Source organism: Zonotrichia leucophrys, chromosome 1 (assembly GCF_028769735.1).
Source record: "Zonotrichia leucophrys gambelii isolate GWCS_2022_RI chromosome 1, RI_Zleu_2.0, whole genome shotgun sequence".
Lineage (NCBI taxonomy): Eukaryota > Metazoa > Chordata > Aves > Passeriformes > Passerellidae > Zonotrichia > Zonotrichia leucophrys.
The window spans coordinates 30,918,186-30,932,172 of record NC_088169.1 but is presented as its reverse complement, the minus strand read 5'-3'; the positions used below and the strand labels follow the sequence as shown (position 1 = coordinate 30,932,172).

Here is a 13,987-nt window from a genome sequence, read left to right as displayed (position 1 = left end):
TCTTTGCACACTGTGGGATTTGTATGGTCCTTCTCTTCCAGCAATGTCTTTTTTTTTTTCCCCTCGTGTGCCAGATTGTTGCTTAGCCAGCCTATTCAGCCCATGATGCCTGGGTCCTGTAATGCAAGACACCCTTCAGACCTCAGCATGACGGGATCCCAGGCCAAGTACGTGCCCTGTCGAAGATAAAACATCAAAGTTGCTTTTGAGGGGAAGTAGCCTTCTTTTGTAACATGATGAAGTAGTTATAAATATTGGGAGTGTGTTACTGTGCTGAGCCTGCCTTCCAGCATCTGGGTCAGCCTTATCCTGCCTGGTCATATCAGGAAGAGTGACAGAGAGAAACACAAAGTGCCAGTGGCATTTTAACAAGCCATGGCTGGGGGAATTGTTGTCCCTCACATGCTGCCTGCTTCAGCACTAGAACTTCTGACCCACCAAAGGTAAATGTGAGAAAGTCAGCACTGGCTCAGTTAAATGATTGGTGAAAATAGAAAGCATCACCTCAGTTGTTTTATCTCCTCAAAACTTAGATGAAGGAGGCAGAACACACTGGTTAAAATATACCTTTTTTTACGCTGTTTTTTGTCACTGTACTTAATTGTGAACTGATAAAATAGTAAGCAACTGTTTGCACATCATTCCTTTAAAAATAATTATTTTTACAAAACAGTACTCTTCTAATGTTATCTCAGGAATGTACGTATTCCGTACTTGTTTTTTTTAGACATCATTATTGTTGTTTAAAATTATCTTGAGTTAATTTGTCAAATGTAAATATTGTAGCTCTGCTTTAAGCCTCTGAATAAAAGAAGCCTTATTTGCAAAGATGCATCTCCCTGTTCATGTAGACTTGACTCATGGGACTCCTTTATAGGAGCTCCCATCCTCATACAAGTACCCAGACTGTAGCATTTCTAGCTAAACCCTAATGTTGAACAGCTGTTGAGTGAACACAAGCCATACTATGATCTCATCACCCTTTACAGGATAAACAGAATCAGGCTGGGTTGGCAATAGTTCCATTGTGGTTTTGCCCACAGCCTTCCACAAAACAACACATATTTAAGCTTTGCTTTGCAAAAGCAGAATGGCAAGAGGAGATGAGTATTTTGGTTCTGTCACATCCCTCGTTCTGGAGGGTTTCTAGAGGCTTCTTCTGTTCCTAGAGCGGGGCTCATCGTGGTGGGAACTGCTGATGTGTGGCAATATGCGTATGAGCAGCTTAGGAAGTAATCAACCCTAGCCTTGTGTCTGCAGGAGATCACCACCCCCACAGGGGAGCACAGGCAGCAGGACAGGAGGTGCATTGGCTTCTCTCTTGCCGCAGTTCAGGGCTCAGCATATTAAAACAGAATCAAAATTTGGTTTAATGAGCTGGGGATGTGAATGCTGTGGCTGAAGACAAGATGTGCATAAACCAGAATCCTTAATTAATATAAAATGTGATCTGGATTTTGAAGTGAGATGTATTCTTCCCTCCAAGCCCAGCTCATGCACAGAGTAAGGGAAAGCAGTGCTGCCAGTAGTGCTGTTGTTCATATTAGCAGGTCCCATGCACTGGAATCATTTATTGGGAATTATCTGGGGGGTTTAGGCTGAAGAAGAGAAGGCACGGGGGGACCTTACAGCAGCCTTCCACTATCTAAAAGGGGCTACAAGAGAGAAGGGGAGGGACTTTTTACAAGAGCATATAGAAATAGGACAAAAGTTAGTGAATTTAAACTGAAAGAGGGCAGGTTTGGATTAGATATTAGGAAAAAATTCTTTACTGTGAGGGTGGTGAGGCACTGAAACTGGTTGCCCAGAGACGTGGTGGGTGCCCTGTGCCTGTAAGTGTTCAAAGCCAGATTGGTGGGTGGGGCTCTGAGCAACCGGATCTAGTGGAAGATGTCACTGCCCACGGGAGGCAGGTTGACACTAGACAGTCTTTAAGGTCAGCATGCTGTGATTCTATGATTTAGGAAGACTAGGGATTGCCATCCCCCTTCTAAGAGAAGACCTTTGTTTCCAACACTTTGTTCTTGATTGTTTTGCTTCTTTCTTCCACTAGGTATTCTCAAACCCAACAAATGTTTCAAAGTTTGGAAGTGCAGACTTCCAGCAGCAGCTCTCCAATCGTACTGATGGGACAAGCAGTGTTAAACCAAGGGTTCACCACTACCCCTCCTTCCCAGCCATCCTCTTTGCCACCTATGCAACTCCAGCACCAACAGCATCAGCAGCAACGCTACCTGCAGGTAGGACAAAGAGGATGATGTGTAAAGTGTGCACACAGAGGAACAAGGTGAGTGGGCTGTGCAAATGGGGCCCCAGGTTTCTGCTGGAGCCTGATCCTGGCAGAAATGTCCATTTAAGAGATTCTGACGTGTGACACACTGCTACAGTGGCCGGTACTAGTACAGCAAGGGAGCAGTGGGAACAATCAGAATATTTAAAAGCAAAATGGAGAAAAGGAGACTCAGGGGTGACCTTATCACTCTCTTCAACTTCCTGAAGGGTGGCTGTGGTGAGCTGGGGGTCGGTCTCTTTCTCCGGGCAACAACAGACAGAACAAGAGGACACAGTCTCAAGCTGCACCAAGGGAGATACAGGCTAGAATTAAGGAGGAAGTATTTTACAGAAAGAGTGGTCAAATACTGGAATCATCTACCCAGGGAGGTGGTGGAGTCACCATCCCTTGAAGAGTTTAAAAAAAGACTGGATGTGGCACTTGGTGCCATGATCTAGTTGAAGTGTTAGAACATGGGTTGGACTTGATGATCTTACAGGTCTCTTCCAGCCTAGAATTTCTGTGATTTTCTGTGAAATTACTAATTCTGTACATTTAAAGCATAATCAGATTATCTCGGATATATTTAAAGTTTATTTCCAGCTGGAGAATATCAATGCCTTAGGATTTGTTCTGTTCTCTTTATTCAGTACAAAATTTGCTTAGTTTACAAGTCAAAAGATGATTTTTAATTACCAGCATCAACATAAAATAGATCTGGATCAGATATCTGGATCCCTTCAGGAAACGAACATATTTTCTCAACTCCACAAGGCAAAGAAGATAAAGTGGAGCACGTTGCCTGGAAGAACCAGGTGATTTGAATATGTAAAAATACTTATTTTTGACCTAATTCAACACATTCTAAAATAAAGGGAGGAAATGAGGTGTGTCTGTATTAGTTCAACAGGAGCTGAACTGAGTCTTTGAAACCTGGTCACATATTCACTGGCATCACCAAAAGAGTATAACCAACTTAAATTATTAAATTCTTGTTATTGAAATGAAATCCTTATCATAGCCTGAGAATTAATGAAAAAAGTCTGGCAGATACTGTTTCCAATAAAGCATCTGCAAAATTCACATCAGCTTCAACACTGCAAGGTCACACCCAACTGTAAGCTCAGGAAAAGGAAGGGCTAGAAGGGACAGCATGAGGCACATTAGAAAATGCTGTTTCATTTATTCCATCCATCCATGTAATTTCTGCCGTGTTCACCCACACGGTTCCCAAACAGGTTTTTCAGGATAACCTGCACATCCCAGGCAGCGCATTACTGTGAGAAGACCATTTCAATGTTCTTTGTTGCAATTTATGTCCATTCCTTCTAGCATTAGTTAAGCTACCCTCATGCCAAACAGCTCCAGAAATAGAAGCCAGCAAACCAGTAGTATTTTTAAGCATCCTGTAACCTGAGGACAAAGAGCATTAACGCGTGAAAGAATCAAACCCCACGATAAATTTTATTTTATCTGTAGGTGCAAACACCAAGTTCTTTGCACAATGAACAACCCGATTCTTTGCTCCTGCCATCTTACTCGCCACAGCAAGGAAATATGGGGTATCATCAGACACAGCAGCAGCAACAACAGCAACAGCTAACATCAAGAAGAAGGAATAGTTTATCAGAATCATCAAATTTACCACAGCCACTGCGATAGAGTCCCACCAGCACAATCAATGCACGATTAGCTTTAACCAATGGGCACATGGGGCAGAAGAGAATGACTTTGTACTTACTGTTCTGGCTTTTGCACAAGCATTTCTTTCCAAGCTCTGTGACAGAAGTACGCCCAGAGTGCAGACTGCCACGGACAGCGCATTCCCGTTTGCGCTGTGTCGAGAGCACAGGATGTACTGACAGAGCAGAGTCACAAGGGGCACTATCCTGTGCAGCCTCCATCACCGCTGGGAGCACGGGAAGAGGCCGTCAGTCCCGCCGCGTCACCCTGGAAGCCATCAGGCAATTCCAAAAGACTGTCAACAGACTCGTGAGGTACTTGGCCTTCACTGTTTCAGTTCTTCTTTTGTGTATGAAAAGCACTGCGTCAAAGGTCTATCGAGGAGAGAACAAGAGATTATTTTTATTATGATTATTGTTATTATTTTGCACAACTGCACAGATGAGAAAACTAGGCACTTTCTGTAAAGAGAAGTTTGTTTCTTTATTCTTGTGGCCAAATTAGCACATCCAATGGAGGAAAAAGCCCAGCCATTGGTGAAGATGGTCTACAGCTCATAACCCTTGATTTAGAATCTGAAAAGTATTATGCAGCTTACCCTAACTGTTTTTCATTACTAAAAACAAACCAACCAAAAAAAACCAAACCCACAACCCACACTGGACTGTTTCCTACATGAATTGTGATTGCAAATGAGAACTCAAATTGTAAGCACAATCATGCAATTCTTCGGTAGTACAACATGAATCCTTCTTCAACCTAAACTCACCCACTCCAAGTCTCTGAGAAATATGCACTGTGTTTTGGCCCACTGACTTGGGATGCTGCAGACTATTACATATCTCTTTCATTATAACATTTAGGATTAAATTTTCCTTTGGAGGGAAAAAAACAAAAGAAAATGCACTTTTCGCTTTTTTTGTATGTTTTCCGTTGATATGTTTCTAAGAAAGATTTTATGTAATTATTAAATAAAAAGTAGTGTATTGTACAGCTGTTGTAATAATGACCTATTTCTATATAAAATAAAATTATATGGAATTATGTGGAAATTATTTTGTATATGAAATATCAACTCATTTCACAAGTATAAAGATTGTGCTTGTGTTTTTTTGTGAGTGGGTATTTTGTAATAAACTAATGAATTAGAAATGTTTTTGTGAAGGGAACTACTGTTTCATGCTATATACAACTCAAACTATTATTTTTTTCCATTTAATGATGGACAGTTGTCTTTATTTGTAGAATAAAATAAAATAGCCAAAAGGCTTTATTGCAGGACTTGCACACATTTTCCTGTGACTGTTGAACTATGTGATTCACTTTAGACTTTTAATCTTAGCCACAGTCTGGAATGGTGTCGGGCACCCAGTTAGCAAAACCAAGTATTTTCCCTTGTAGTTTTTGTCATGGCATAGACACTGAGAATGAAAGCTCAGGAAGTTTTATTAGCTGCAAGCAAAGATAGCTCATTTTAAGCACCTTTAAAACTTTAAGCACCTTTAAAGACCTCAGGCAGCTTTGTACTTCCAACCAAAGAGTTTTATATTAGCACAAAACAGATGGTTTAAAGAACAGTTTGATTCAGCATAGGCCAGGGCTTTGACCCATGTCCAGCTTCAGTGTATTAAGACACTGCTGTCCTGAGTTTTGGGGCACATCTCTTCTGGAATACTTGCCCTGTAGACAGTCTGGCTTCCACTTTAGCATCCTTGTGTAGGCTTCTTTTCGTGTTAAACTCAAATTGACTACAGGATGGAGCAGCCAAGGTACAGGCTTGCTTTCCCTCTGCAGACAGGGAGAAGCTCCAGCACAGACTCAGGTGGGTAACTGAGCACAGGAATGTCTTCATTCTCCTCAGTAAGCCTGAAAGGGGATGGCCCTCAGGGCAGCTTGCAGCCACTGGAGCCAGCATGAAGTTCAGCAAAGTGCACACGTGGCCTTCCCTCCCTTCTGTACCAAGGATCACATTCAGCAGGGCCCACAGGTTCCTATGCCATATAGGAACGATAGAGAGAACTGGGCTAGGAGCTGGAAATTGTGAAAGTAAGCTTTCATGGAAAGGAAAAAAGCTTATTTGCCCTGAGTTCTGAAAAAGCTAAAAATCTCCCAAAGAAAATTCATTGACAGAATTACCCTGGTGCTTCAACTGCAAGGTTGGGTGGTAGCACTGATGGGTGCATGTGTATTTCAGTCCTTCATCCCTCATTGAGAGATGAGGGAATCAAATACTGGGTCTCTAAGAAAGCATTTTTACTGCTAACTTTAGTTACCAGGGTGAATTAGCCTGCTCATCCCTTTAAATTCTTGTATTCAGTGAAGCAAGAGTGACCCCACCAGATGAAGATTAGAAAGTTAGATGTGAAAGTTTCACTCAGTGTCTGAAGGAATCTCTCTCCTTCCATTCATGCAGACAAACCTAAGCAAAAGGTTGGCTAAGCTAGAGGCTGACTTGATAAATCCCAGACACTCCTGGGAAAGGAGGGGACAAACCTGTAAGCCCAAAGTTCAGGAAGAGGTAATGAAGGAATATGAGCACCTCAGAGGAAATAGCTGTGGAAGTAGCAGTTGATAGATCTCAACTACTATGACAGGAGACAGAGGGAGGGAAAATTCCTTTAAGAATTTGTTCTACTCTCAGGGATCACAAACCCCTCATCTCTCCCAATTGCCAGTGGTATGTCCAAACCAAACTCAGCCTTGGAGCAAACACTTAACTTTGTAAAGCCAGTGGCGCTGTAAGTTGTTAACAGGGAGATGCTGTAAATAGCGTGGGGTTGCCTTCTGAGCTGGTTTAATACATTGTTTGGAAGGATACAGACAGCTCACAAGAGCAGATTTACGTCAAGACTTAGTTTTTCCTGCTCTTCCCCATACACACATTCCAGTTTAGGATTATTGTACTTGCTCTCTGTTGCACACACAAGGCAACACCAGTCCTTCTGACAGAGCTGGGCTGTTCTAGTTCATTATAGCCAAAACCCAGCTTGTCCGAACATAATCCCTCAGCTCAGGTCGGTTTTCCGGGCAGGCGGGGTGGTTACATCAGGCTCCTGCCCCACGCCGGGATGCCTCGGTTCTGTCTCGGGAACAAGAGCTCCAGATCTGCAAGAGGCAAAGTGCTTGCTGGAAGCACCACTGTGCCAAGCTGGGTTCCTCACACACCACTCCAAGGAAAAGGGAGAGATCCTACAGAGGAAGCGGGCGGGTGGGCACCGAACGCCCCGGTACCAGCACACCCAGACACCGCCCCAGAGAACAACCCCGGTACGAGCACACCCATAGAACAGCCCCGGCCCGGGCACACCCTGACACCGCCCCCCGGGCCAGCCCCTCCCGCCGCCGGCGCAGTCGCTTCCCAGCCCGATCCCGGAAGAGCTCCTGTTTCCCGGCGTGCCCCGCGCGCTCCTTTCCGGCCGGTGCCCGGGCAGGGTGAGTGTGGGCCGGGGCCGCTCTCGCCGAATCCGCCTCCATCCGTCCCGCAGAGCCCGCGGCGCGGAGCCAGTGCGGCTCGGCCCGGCACGGGGGGCGGCCCCGCACGGGGGCCACCGGCTGGGATCTCCCGGCGCGTCCGCGTTCGGCGGGAATGGGGCCTCTCTCCTGCCTGCCCCGGGCCCGGGAGGCCTGCGGCACTCATGGGACGGGGATACGGCCTGTGCTGTTGCCCCGGGAAGGAGCCGGTCTGGCCCCTCATGTGCATCCCGGGACGGGCTGAGCTGCGCTCCTGGGTCGCCTTGCAGAGGGAGGGGGCTTGGGGCTGGCCAGGATGTTAGTGCGAGGTGCTCCAGGAGTCTCGGATGTGCTTCCTGCTCTTCCCGGGGGGATGGAAGTAAAGCATCTGTGGCGTTGGGAAGTTGCTGCGTGAAGCCTGCGACTGGTGCGACCCCGAGGGTTAATGGAGCTTGGGTTTGTGTTTCTGCATGAGGGAGGTGTGCGGTTTGCCATGGGCTGGGGACGGGGAAGGTGCGAGATGTGCGTCTGATGTGTGCGCGGTGCCTTTCAGCGTCGCTGCGATGGCTCCCGCAAAGAAAGGCGGCGAGAAGAAGAAGGGGCGCTCTGCCATCAACGAAGTAGTAACTCGGGAATACACCATCAACATTCACAAGCGGATCCATGGCGTGTAAGTTCTTCTTATCAGCGAAATTTGCCTTCTGTGAAGTGGCGTTTGGAAGTAGGTTCGGTAGGTTTAAAGAGCAGAGAAGGACTTTCTTTAGAGTATTGTGTTTGTGGTCCCTTGTGCTTCTGTTGTGTCCCGAGGTACAGACCTGTGCAACCCCAGGCTTGGCTTGTGGCTTTCAGGAATAAGCCTGTTTCTGTGAGTGTTCTGGGACGTAAGCTAAAGTTAGATCAGTTTACTTCTGTCATTCTTTCCCAAGCAAATGCTTAAACTTCAGCCCACTGAGAAAGTTCCAGAAATTAAATACTGCTGTAGTCAAATTATTGGTTTCATGTTTATCACAGAATTGTGTGAGGTGTAAACTGGGATATGATTTGTGTTAAGGGATATTTGTTGTGTGTAGGTAAGAGTAGCTTTTTGATTGGCCAGATGCTGAAGCTCTTGAAGCTGTAGTGGAGAAGTGCTTCAGAGGAAGCTGCAGTGCCCTTGCATTCCGTGTGTGTGCCTGCATGCACAGGGAAGGCACCATCCAAATCCAAACAACTGGTGCAGTGGCTGACATGAAATAGGAGAGGAATGAGGCAGTGGAGCATTGCAGAACCGTGGCTGGGAATGGGAGGCAGTGGTGCTCTGGCAATACGATGTTCTGACCTTGCCTGTTGGTTGGCACTTCATTCTGTTTTAATGCTGGTGATCTGCTGTCCACCTTTCTTTTTGGGCATGATATGCTGGAGTTAAATGCTTTTTATTTAGTGCTTGTCTCACTTGTGATCAAGTACCCACTTCCCATTTCTAGCTCAAAGTATCAACAGCAGTGTGCACATAATATAACTGGATATAACCCACTGTGGGACCTCAGGCACTACTGGCACAGCCCCTGTCACAGTGTGGGTTTAATAAATATGACAGAACACTCATGGTGCAGCTCTTATTTCTGCTGTGGATGCCCAGTCCTGCAGGACCTGGCCATAATGGGCATGGAACAGGCTGTACTGGGGGAGAAAAACAGTTATGGTGGTGGTGTTGGTGCAGTCCTGATAGTGTGAAAGAAGGTAACCATCAGGTACTGTTCAGCAAAAGCTGATATTCAGAATAACATCAGTTTTGTTCTTCTGCTGTTTATTTCAATACTGATACAGTTCTGTCATGGTTATGTTTATGATACTGTTGTGCTGCTTTGCTCATAGGGGTTTTATTCAGAGTGTCTGTGACATCTCTGAGCTCTTCAGTGTTACTGAGATACTCAAAAGTATTTACATTAAAATGAAGGCTTAAGATCCAGGAGATTTTTGTTGTTGCAAAATTTTACTGAAATTATTCTCCCTTCAGTGGTTTCCATTAAAGTTAGCATGTGCCTGCCAGGGTGAAGGTCTGCTCAGGCTGGTGCAGCTGTTTGCTGTTCAGCACAGTGCTTTGGGGGGTTTTCTCTTTGGAGGACACATGGAACAAGTGTCTAGTGCTGACAGTGTCCTGAAGTTAAAGAAATGGCTCTTGTTTTTGTCCCAGGGGCTTCAAGAAGCGAGCACCTCGCGCCCTCAAGGAAATCCGGAAGTTTGCCATGAAGGAGATGGGTACTCCTGACGTCCGCATTGATACCAGACTCAACAAAGCAGTCTGGGCTAAAGGAATAAGGTGGGTTTTTGCAATTTTCTTTACTGGCTGAGGAAAAAAACCAACATGAAGGATTAGGAAAAAATTGTGTACTTCTTGCAGTATTTGTGTTTTCTTTGAAAATGCTTGCTTCTTGTGGTGTACACACCAACCTAATCTGTCACCTCTGTGTTCTGGTCAGCTGTCCTGGTATATTTGTAACAAAGCTTTGGTAAATTCTAGGATTGAAAGAATTTCCTTCTACTTTTAATAGGAATAAAGCAAAGGAAAGAAGGAGTGCAGGTTTGGGGGTTGAGAGCAGGGAAGGATTGGGGTATTGTAATACTGTAGTACCTTGATCCCTATTGCAGCCGATAGTTGTTATAAACCTGACTTTGCAGTGATAGCTACAATCCCAGGCTGAGTGGGATTGTGCAGTGTGTCTAAACAGGATTAGGTTTTGAAGCATGCTGCACAAAAGGGGGTGTATTTTCAACAGGACCATTAATCTTTTCTTGACACTACAAATAAGTAGTTTGGGGACCAAAAACTACTTGTGTTAAATCACTGCTACCAAGGCAGCTGATATGACATGTGTTAAGATGGTCCAGCAGAACTCCTGTGGGGAGTGGGACTTTTTAAACTGTAATAAAAGGTTAACTGATTGGGATTGGTGCTTTGAGAGATGCACATGGGTTTAAACCATGCCTTCTGGGAGTTAAATTGCTAAGTCTGGTCTATGACATCCATAGAGTGCTTTGCCTGGCATCATGTGGCCAACCATTCCTTGAAAAGCAGAGTGGGAGGATGAGACTGAATTACTGGGTATTACTGGCAGGGGTTCTGTGTCCTCCCTGTTAAACTGCCCAGTTCATGGGGAGTGACAGTGGAACCAGGAGACAGCACACATAACCCCAGGGCTTTGCAGTGAGGCTGCTAACCAAGACTGCTTCGTATTGACTGGTGCAGGTGCAGTCTGTGGAGCAAGGGGTCACCACATCAGTCTTTCCAGTGTGAATCTGCAGTTTTTACTAGTTAGAATCCATAATGTATGCAAAGTAAGGTATCTTCCTCTGGAAGGATCAGCAGAGGCTAAAATCACCATGTTGGCTGGTATGGTAGTCAGTGATCTGCATAAATTAGTGAAAAATGCTTTTGATTTTGACAGGAAGGGAATAAAGCAAAGCCAGTTGCTGTGTCTAAGTGCTATGTCCACCTGATGTAATACGTGTGCTTTTTAAAAGGCTGTTCTTGCAGCAGGGAGGAAGAGCGGGTTCCTTCACATAGTACTCTGAGCAGGAGTCTCCTAAAATCTTGAGTTCAGGGTGGCAGGTTATGTGGAAAATGGTGTGGAGAAAAAATTCTGTGCCTCCTCTCAGCAGCGTATTTTGGGCATTACTAGGCAAGGAAACTAAGCTGTGATTTGCCTATTACAAACAAAATTATTAAACAATTTAGTTAACAAGTCCATGCTCTTTGTGAGGAAGAAATGATGATCAGTTTTGTGTCCTTAAGTAAGACCTTGGTTCAGGCATGATGCTCACTAGAATTTTCACAGCTTCTGGCATAAAGATAGGCATTACTCTGAGTTGTGACAGAGGCCTTGGGCTTTCAGGGTGGATTGTTGGGGTTCTTCCTTACTATTTTATATTGTAGTAAGAAATGCTTGTTATGAACAGCTGCTTGCTGGTCATGTTCACTTGGTGATCATCTTCAAGGTGTGTTTCCTCAGTAGTGGACTGATGATGCACTTCTGACTTTATGCTCCTACTGGACTATGAATTTATCTTACTCAAGGCTCAGTTTAATCTTACCTGCTAACTTGAATAAAACCAAGCAAAACAAACAAACAAAACAGAGTTCCTCTAAGGCAAACAATACAGTCTCTTAAGGTACAAGATTTTGCTCTTGGTATGCTGCTGAGAAGGAATTCTGCTATGAATCCATGGGTTTCAAATTAATCTGCCATCTTCATTTCAGGAATGTTCCTTACCGTATCCGTGTGCGTTTGTCCAGAAAGCGCAATGAGGACGAGGATTCACCCAACAAGCTGTACACCCTGGTTACCTATGTACCAGTCACAACATTCAAAGGTAAGGAAGGTGTTCATGCATCTCTTCCTGCAGTGCAAAATTCAGATGAAAAGCACGCTGCAGGAGTCAAACCACAGGCTTAACTTGGCTTTGCTGTAGGGAACAGGACTCCCTGATCCACATCAAAAAGGAGTGAAACAATCGTGTAAATTTTGAGAGATTGAAAAACACAGGCCATGGTCACTAGGGAAGTCCTTAAGCCCATCCTCTGCTATTAAAAGCTCAGGCAGGTTAAGCCCTCTCTGCTTGTCATCTGATAAAAATCAATTCTGTAAATGCAACTAAGTTTTTGTTTTAGCCTTTGCAGAAATACTTGTCTATAGAGTTTGCTCTTCCAGAAGTAGGTCAGCAGACTACCCTTAAACATGTAGGTGTGCTTTCTTGGGAAGACTTCAATATATGTGACAGGTGGTGGTCTTGTTTTGCAGGTCTACAGACAGTCAATGTGGATGAAAATTAAATGGATTTCCATTACAATAAAAATATAAAATATATTCTTCAGTTGTTGTTTTTATTGTCCAATCTTTTCAAGCTCTCAACCGTGAAGCATTGAGTTGAACAGGTACCAGTCTTTAAAATATCGTGCTTTCTTTAAATTTGAACATAAAGGTGTAATTTTCTTAAAGATACACTAGACTTCTCTTACATGTGAATGGAATAAGGAGGTTCAAATGTTCTTTGTGGGTGGCAGAGTTGTGGTGGGTTTGTTTTGTTCTGGGTATTAAAGAGCCTTTACACAGGTATTTTAAGTTAAGTTCAGTTTGTTTAAAAACAAAATAAGAAAAACTCAACAAAACTGCTAGATCAATATGTCATGTATGTAATCTCATGTGAATGTTGTGCCCCACTGGCCTCTTAGGCAGACTCAGTAGGCTTCTCCCAAAGCAGCTCTGTGTACAACACAGAAACAGGGTTTTGATTAGTGAAATAATTGTGATCTTGCTACCCCAGGGGATTTGTTTAAAGCTGTAGGGACTAAAGGCACTTAGCTTCCCTAAACCAGTAAATACTGTCAATGCCACTTTTGTACAAAAAGGGTTTATTGAAAAGTGCATGTTTTCACAGACCAACATTAGAAGCACAGTTCCGTGTACACTTAACATTTCAGCAAGACATAAAAACTGGAATACAATCAAATATATTAAAATAGTTTCAATTACCAGCATTGAAACATTTTCATTATTAGTGCAAAAAAAGGCAACCGAAACAAACTGGACAGCGGATGAGGAGTGTTTTCCCCTGCTTAAAAGAAAGAACTGGAGCCAGCCTCTGCTCTCCCAATGCAGAAGAGGGCTTCAGTTCTTCACACTGTAGACAGATATTTCCTTTTACATTCAGAACAAGAACATGAGTCAATGGCACAAAACAAACCTACACACCCTTATAGCTTTTAAAGCTCTTAAACTGAAAACCACAGACCAACAAATTGGATACCAGAAGTCCACTGCCAACTGCAAGCCTTTTACAGTATGTCCTTTGGCATAATTTCAGTGCATTTCATTTTTGATATATTTGCTGCTACTGCATGTTTGGTTTTGCATGTTCACTCCGTGACTGGCAGCTCATTCCATTTGTTCTGAGACTGTATTGATTTAGCTTTGCATTCTCAAGCTTTGGTTTCAGTTCTAAGGGTTTTTCAAAGAAGTTAACTAATGATTGTTCAGTCAAGAGGGATGCTAAAATATGTTCAAAAGAGACAGTCCAGTCCCCTTCAGTCACAGGTGAAGACTGAGAGTCTTTGTGAGGGCTCTTCACAGTGTCAGTAAAAACAGCATCCTGCTCTGAAGCAGAGGCCTCAGGCTGCAAGTCCTCGGTGAACTCATCTGAGCCGCTCCCCAGGCTGAGGCTCCTCTGTCCTACCTCTCCAATCTGAAGCAACAGTGTGGTCACTGTGGCAATGGCTTGATACAAATCGTTCTCCTCTGGATCTTCATGAAACATGCTATACAACGTTTTGCAGAACTGAATGAACTCCTTCTGTAAAAGGATGAAAAACCAGCATCAGAGTCCTGAACAGCCACACTAAGGATCACTGCAGGAGTCAGGCAGGGCACGGGACTGCAAAGGCAGGTGGAATGCTGTGTACATTTATATGCTCTTTTATAACTTCTGCCTGCTTTTAAAAAGCTGTTAAAGAAAGGATTTCAACCCCCAGTGGTGCTAGGAAACCCTGTGCTGAAATCAAAAAGGGAAGAGGGCAGTGAAGTATTTTGATGCCCTGATGGAGGAATT

At 44.2% G+C, this 13,987-nt stretch overlaps 3 protein-coding genes across 6 annotated transcripts in view; 2 read left to right on the top strand and 1 right to left on the bottom strand.

Annotated features, from left to right (window-relative positions):
- Positions 1-5,242, top strand: part of NPAS2 (neuronal PAS domain protein 2) — a 105,181-nt gene extending 99,939 nt beyond the window's left edge. For all 4 annotated transcript variants that reach the window (XM_064710672.1, XM_064710657.1, XM_064710663.1 and 1 more), the window contains 3 exons: positions 75-167; positions 2,054-2,240; positions 3,752-5,242. In XM_064710672.1, the coding sequence (XP_064566742.1) occupies positions 75-167; positions 2,054-2,240; positions 3,752-3,934 (463 nt within the window). In that variant the 3' untranslated portion in view covers positions 3,935-5,242. The remainder of the gene's footprint in view (positions 1-74; positions 168-2,053; positions 2,241-3,751) is intronic.
- A 2,027-nt stretch (positions 5,243-7,269) lies between these two features.
- On the top strand, positions 7,270-12,249 carry RPL31 (ribosomal protein L31). Its single transcript, XM_064710643.1, has 5 exons — positions 7,270-7,387; positions 7,959-8,075; positions 9,579-9,704; positions 11,643-11,755; positions 12,184-12,249. The coding sequence occupies exons 2-5, from the start codon at positions 7,969-7,971 to the stop codon at positions 12,213-12,215; spliced, it is 378 nt and encodes a 125-aa protein (XP_064566713.1). The 5' UTR covers positions 7,270-7,387; positions 7,959-7,968; the 3' UTR covers positions 12,216-12,249.
- Positions 12,250-12,783: 534 nt separating this feature from the next.
- TBC1D8 (TBC1 domain family member 8) overlaps positions 12,784-13,987 on the bottom strand; it is a 49,205-nt gene continuing 48,001 nt past the window's right edge. Inside the window, exon 20 of the mRNA XM_064710631.1 lies at positions 12,784-13,732. Coding sequence (XP_064566701.1) covers positions 13,274-13,732 — 459 coding nt within the window. The 3' untranslated portion in view covers positions 12,784-13,273. The remainder of the gene's footprint in view (positions 13,733-13,987) is intronic.

Coding starts and splice junctions, on each gene's coding strand:
- RPL31 (XM_064710643.1), top strand. CDS start 7,969: ATGGCTCCCGCAAAGAAAGGCGGCGAGAAGAAGAAGGGGCGCTCTGCC. Junction 8,076..9,578: donor CACAAGCGGATCCATGGCGT/GTAAGTTCTTCT, acceptor TTTTTGTCCCAG/GGGCTTCAAGAAGCGAGCAC. Junction 9,705..11,642: donor GTCTGGGCTAAAGGAATAAG/GTGGGTTTTTGC, acceptor TCTTCATTTCAG/GAATGTTCCTTACCGTATCC.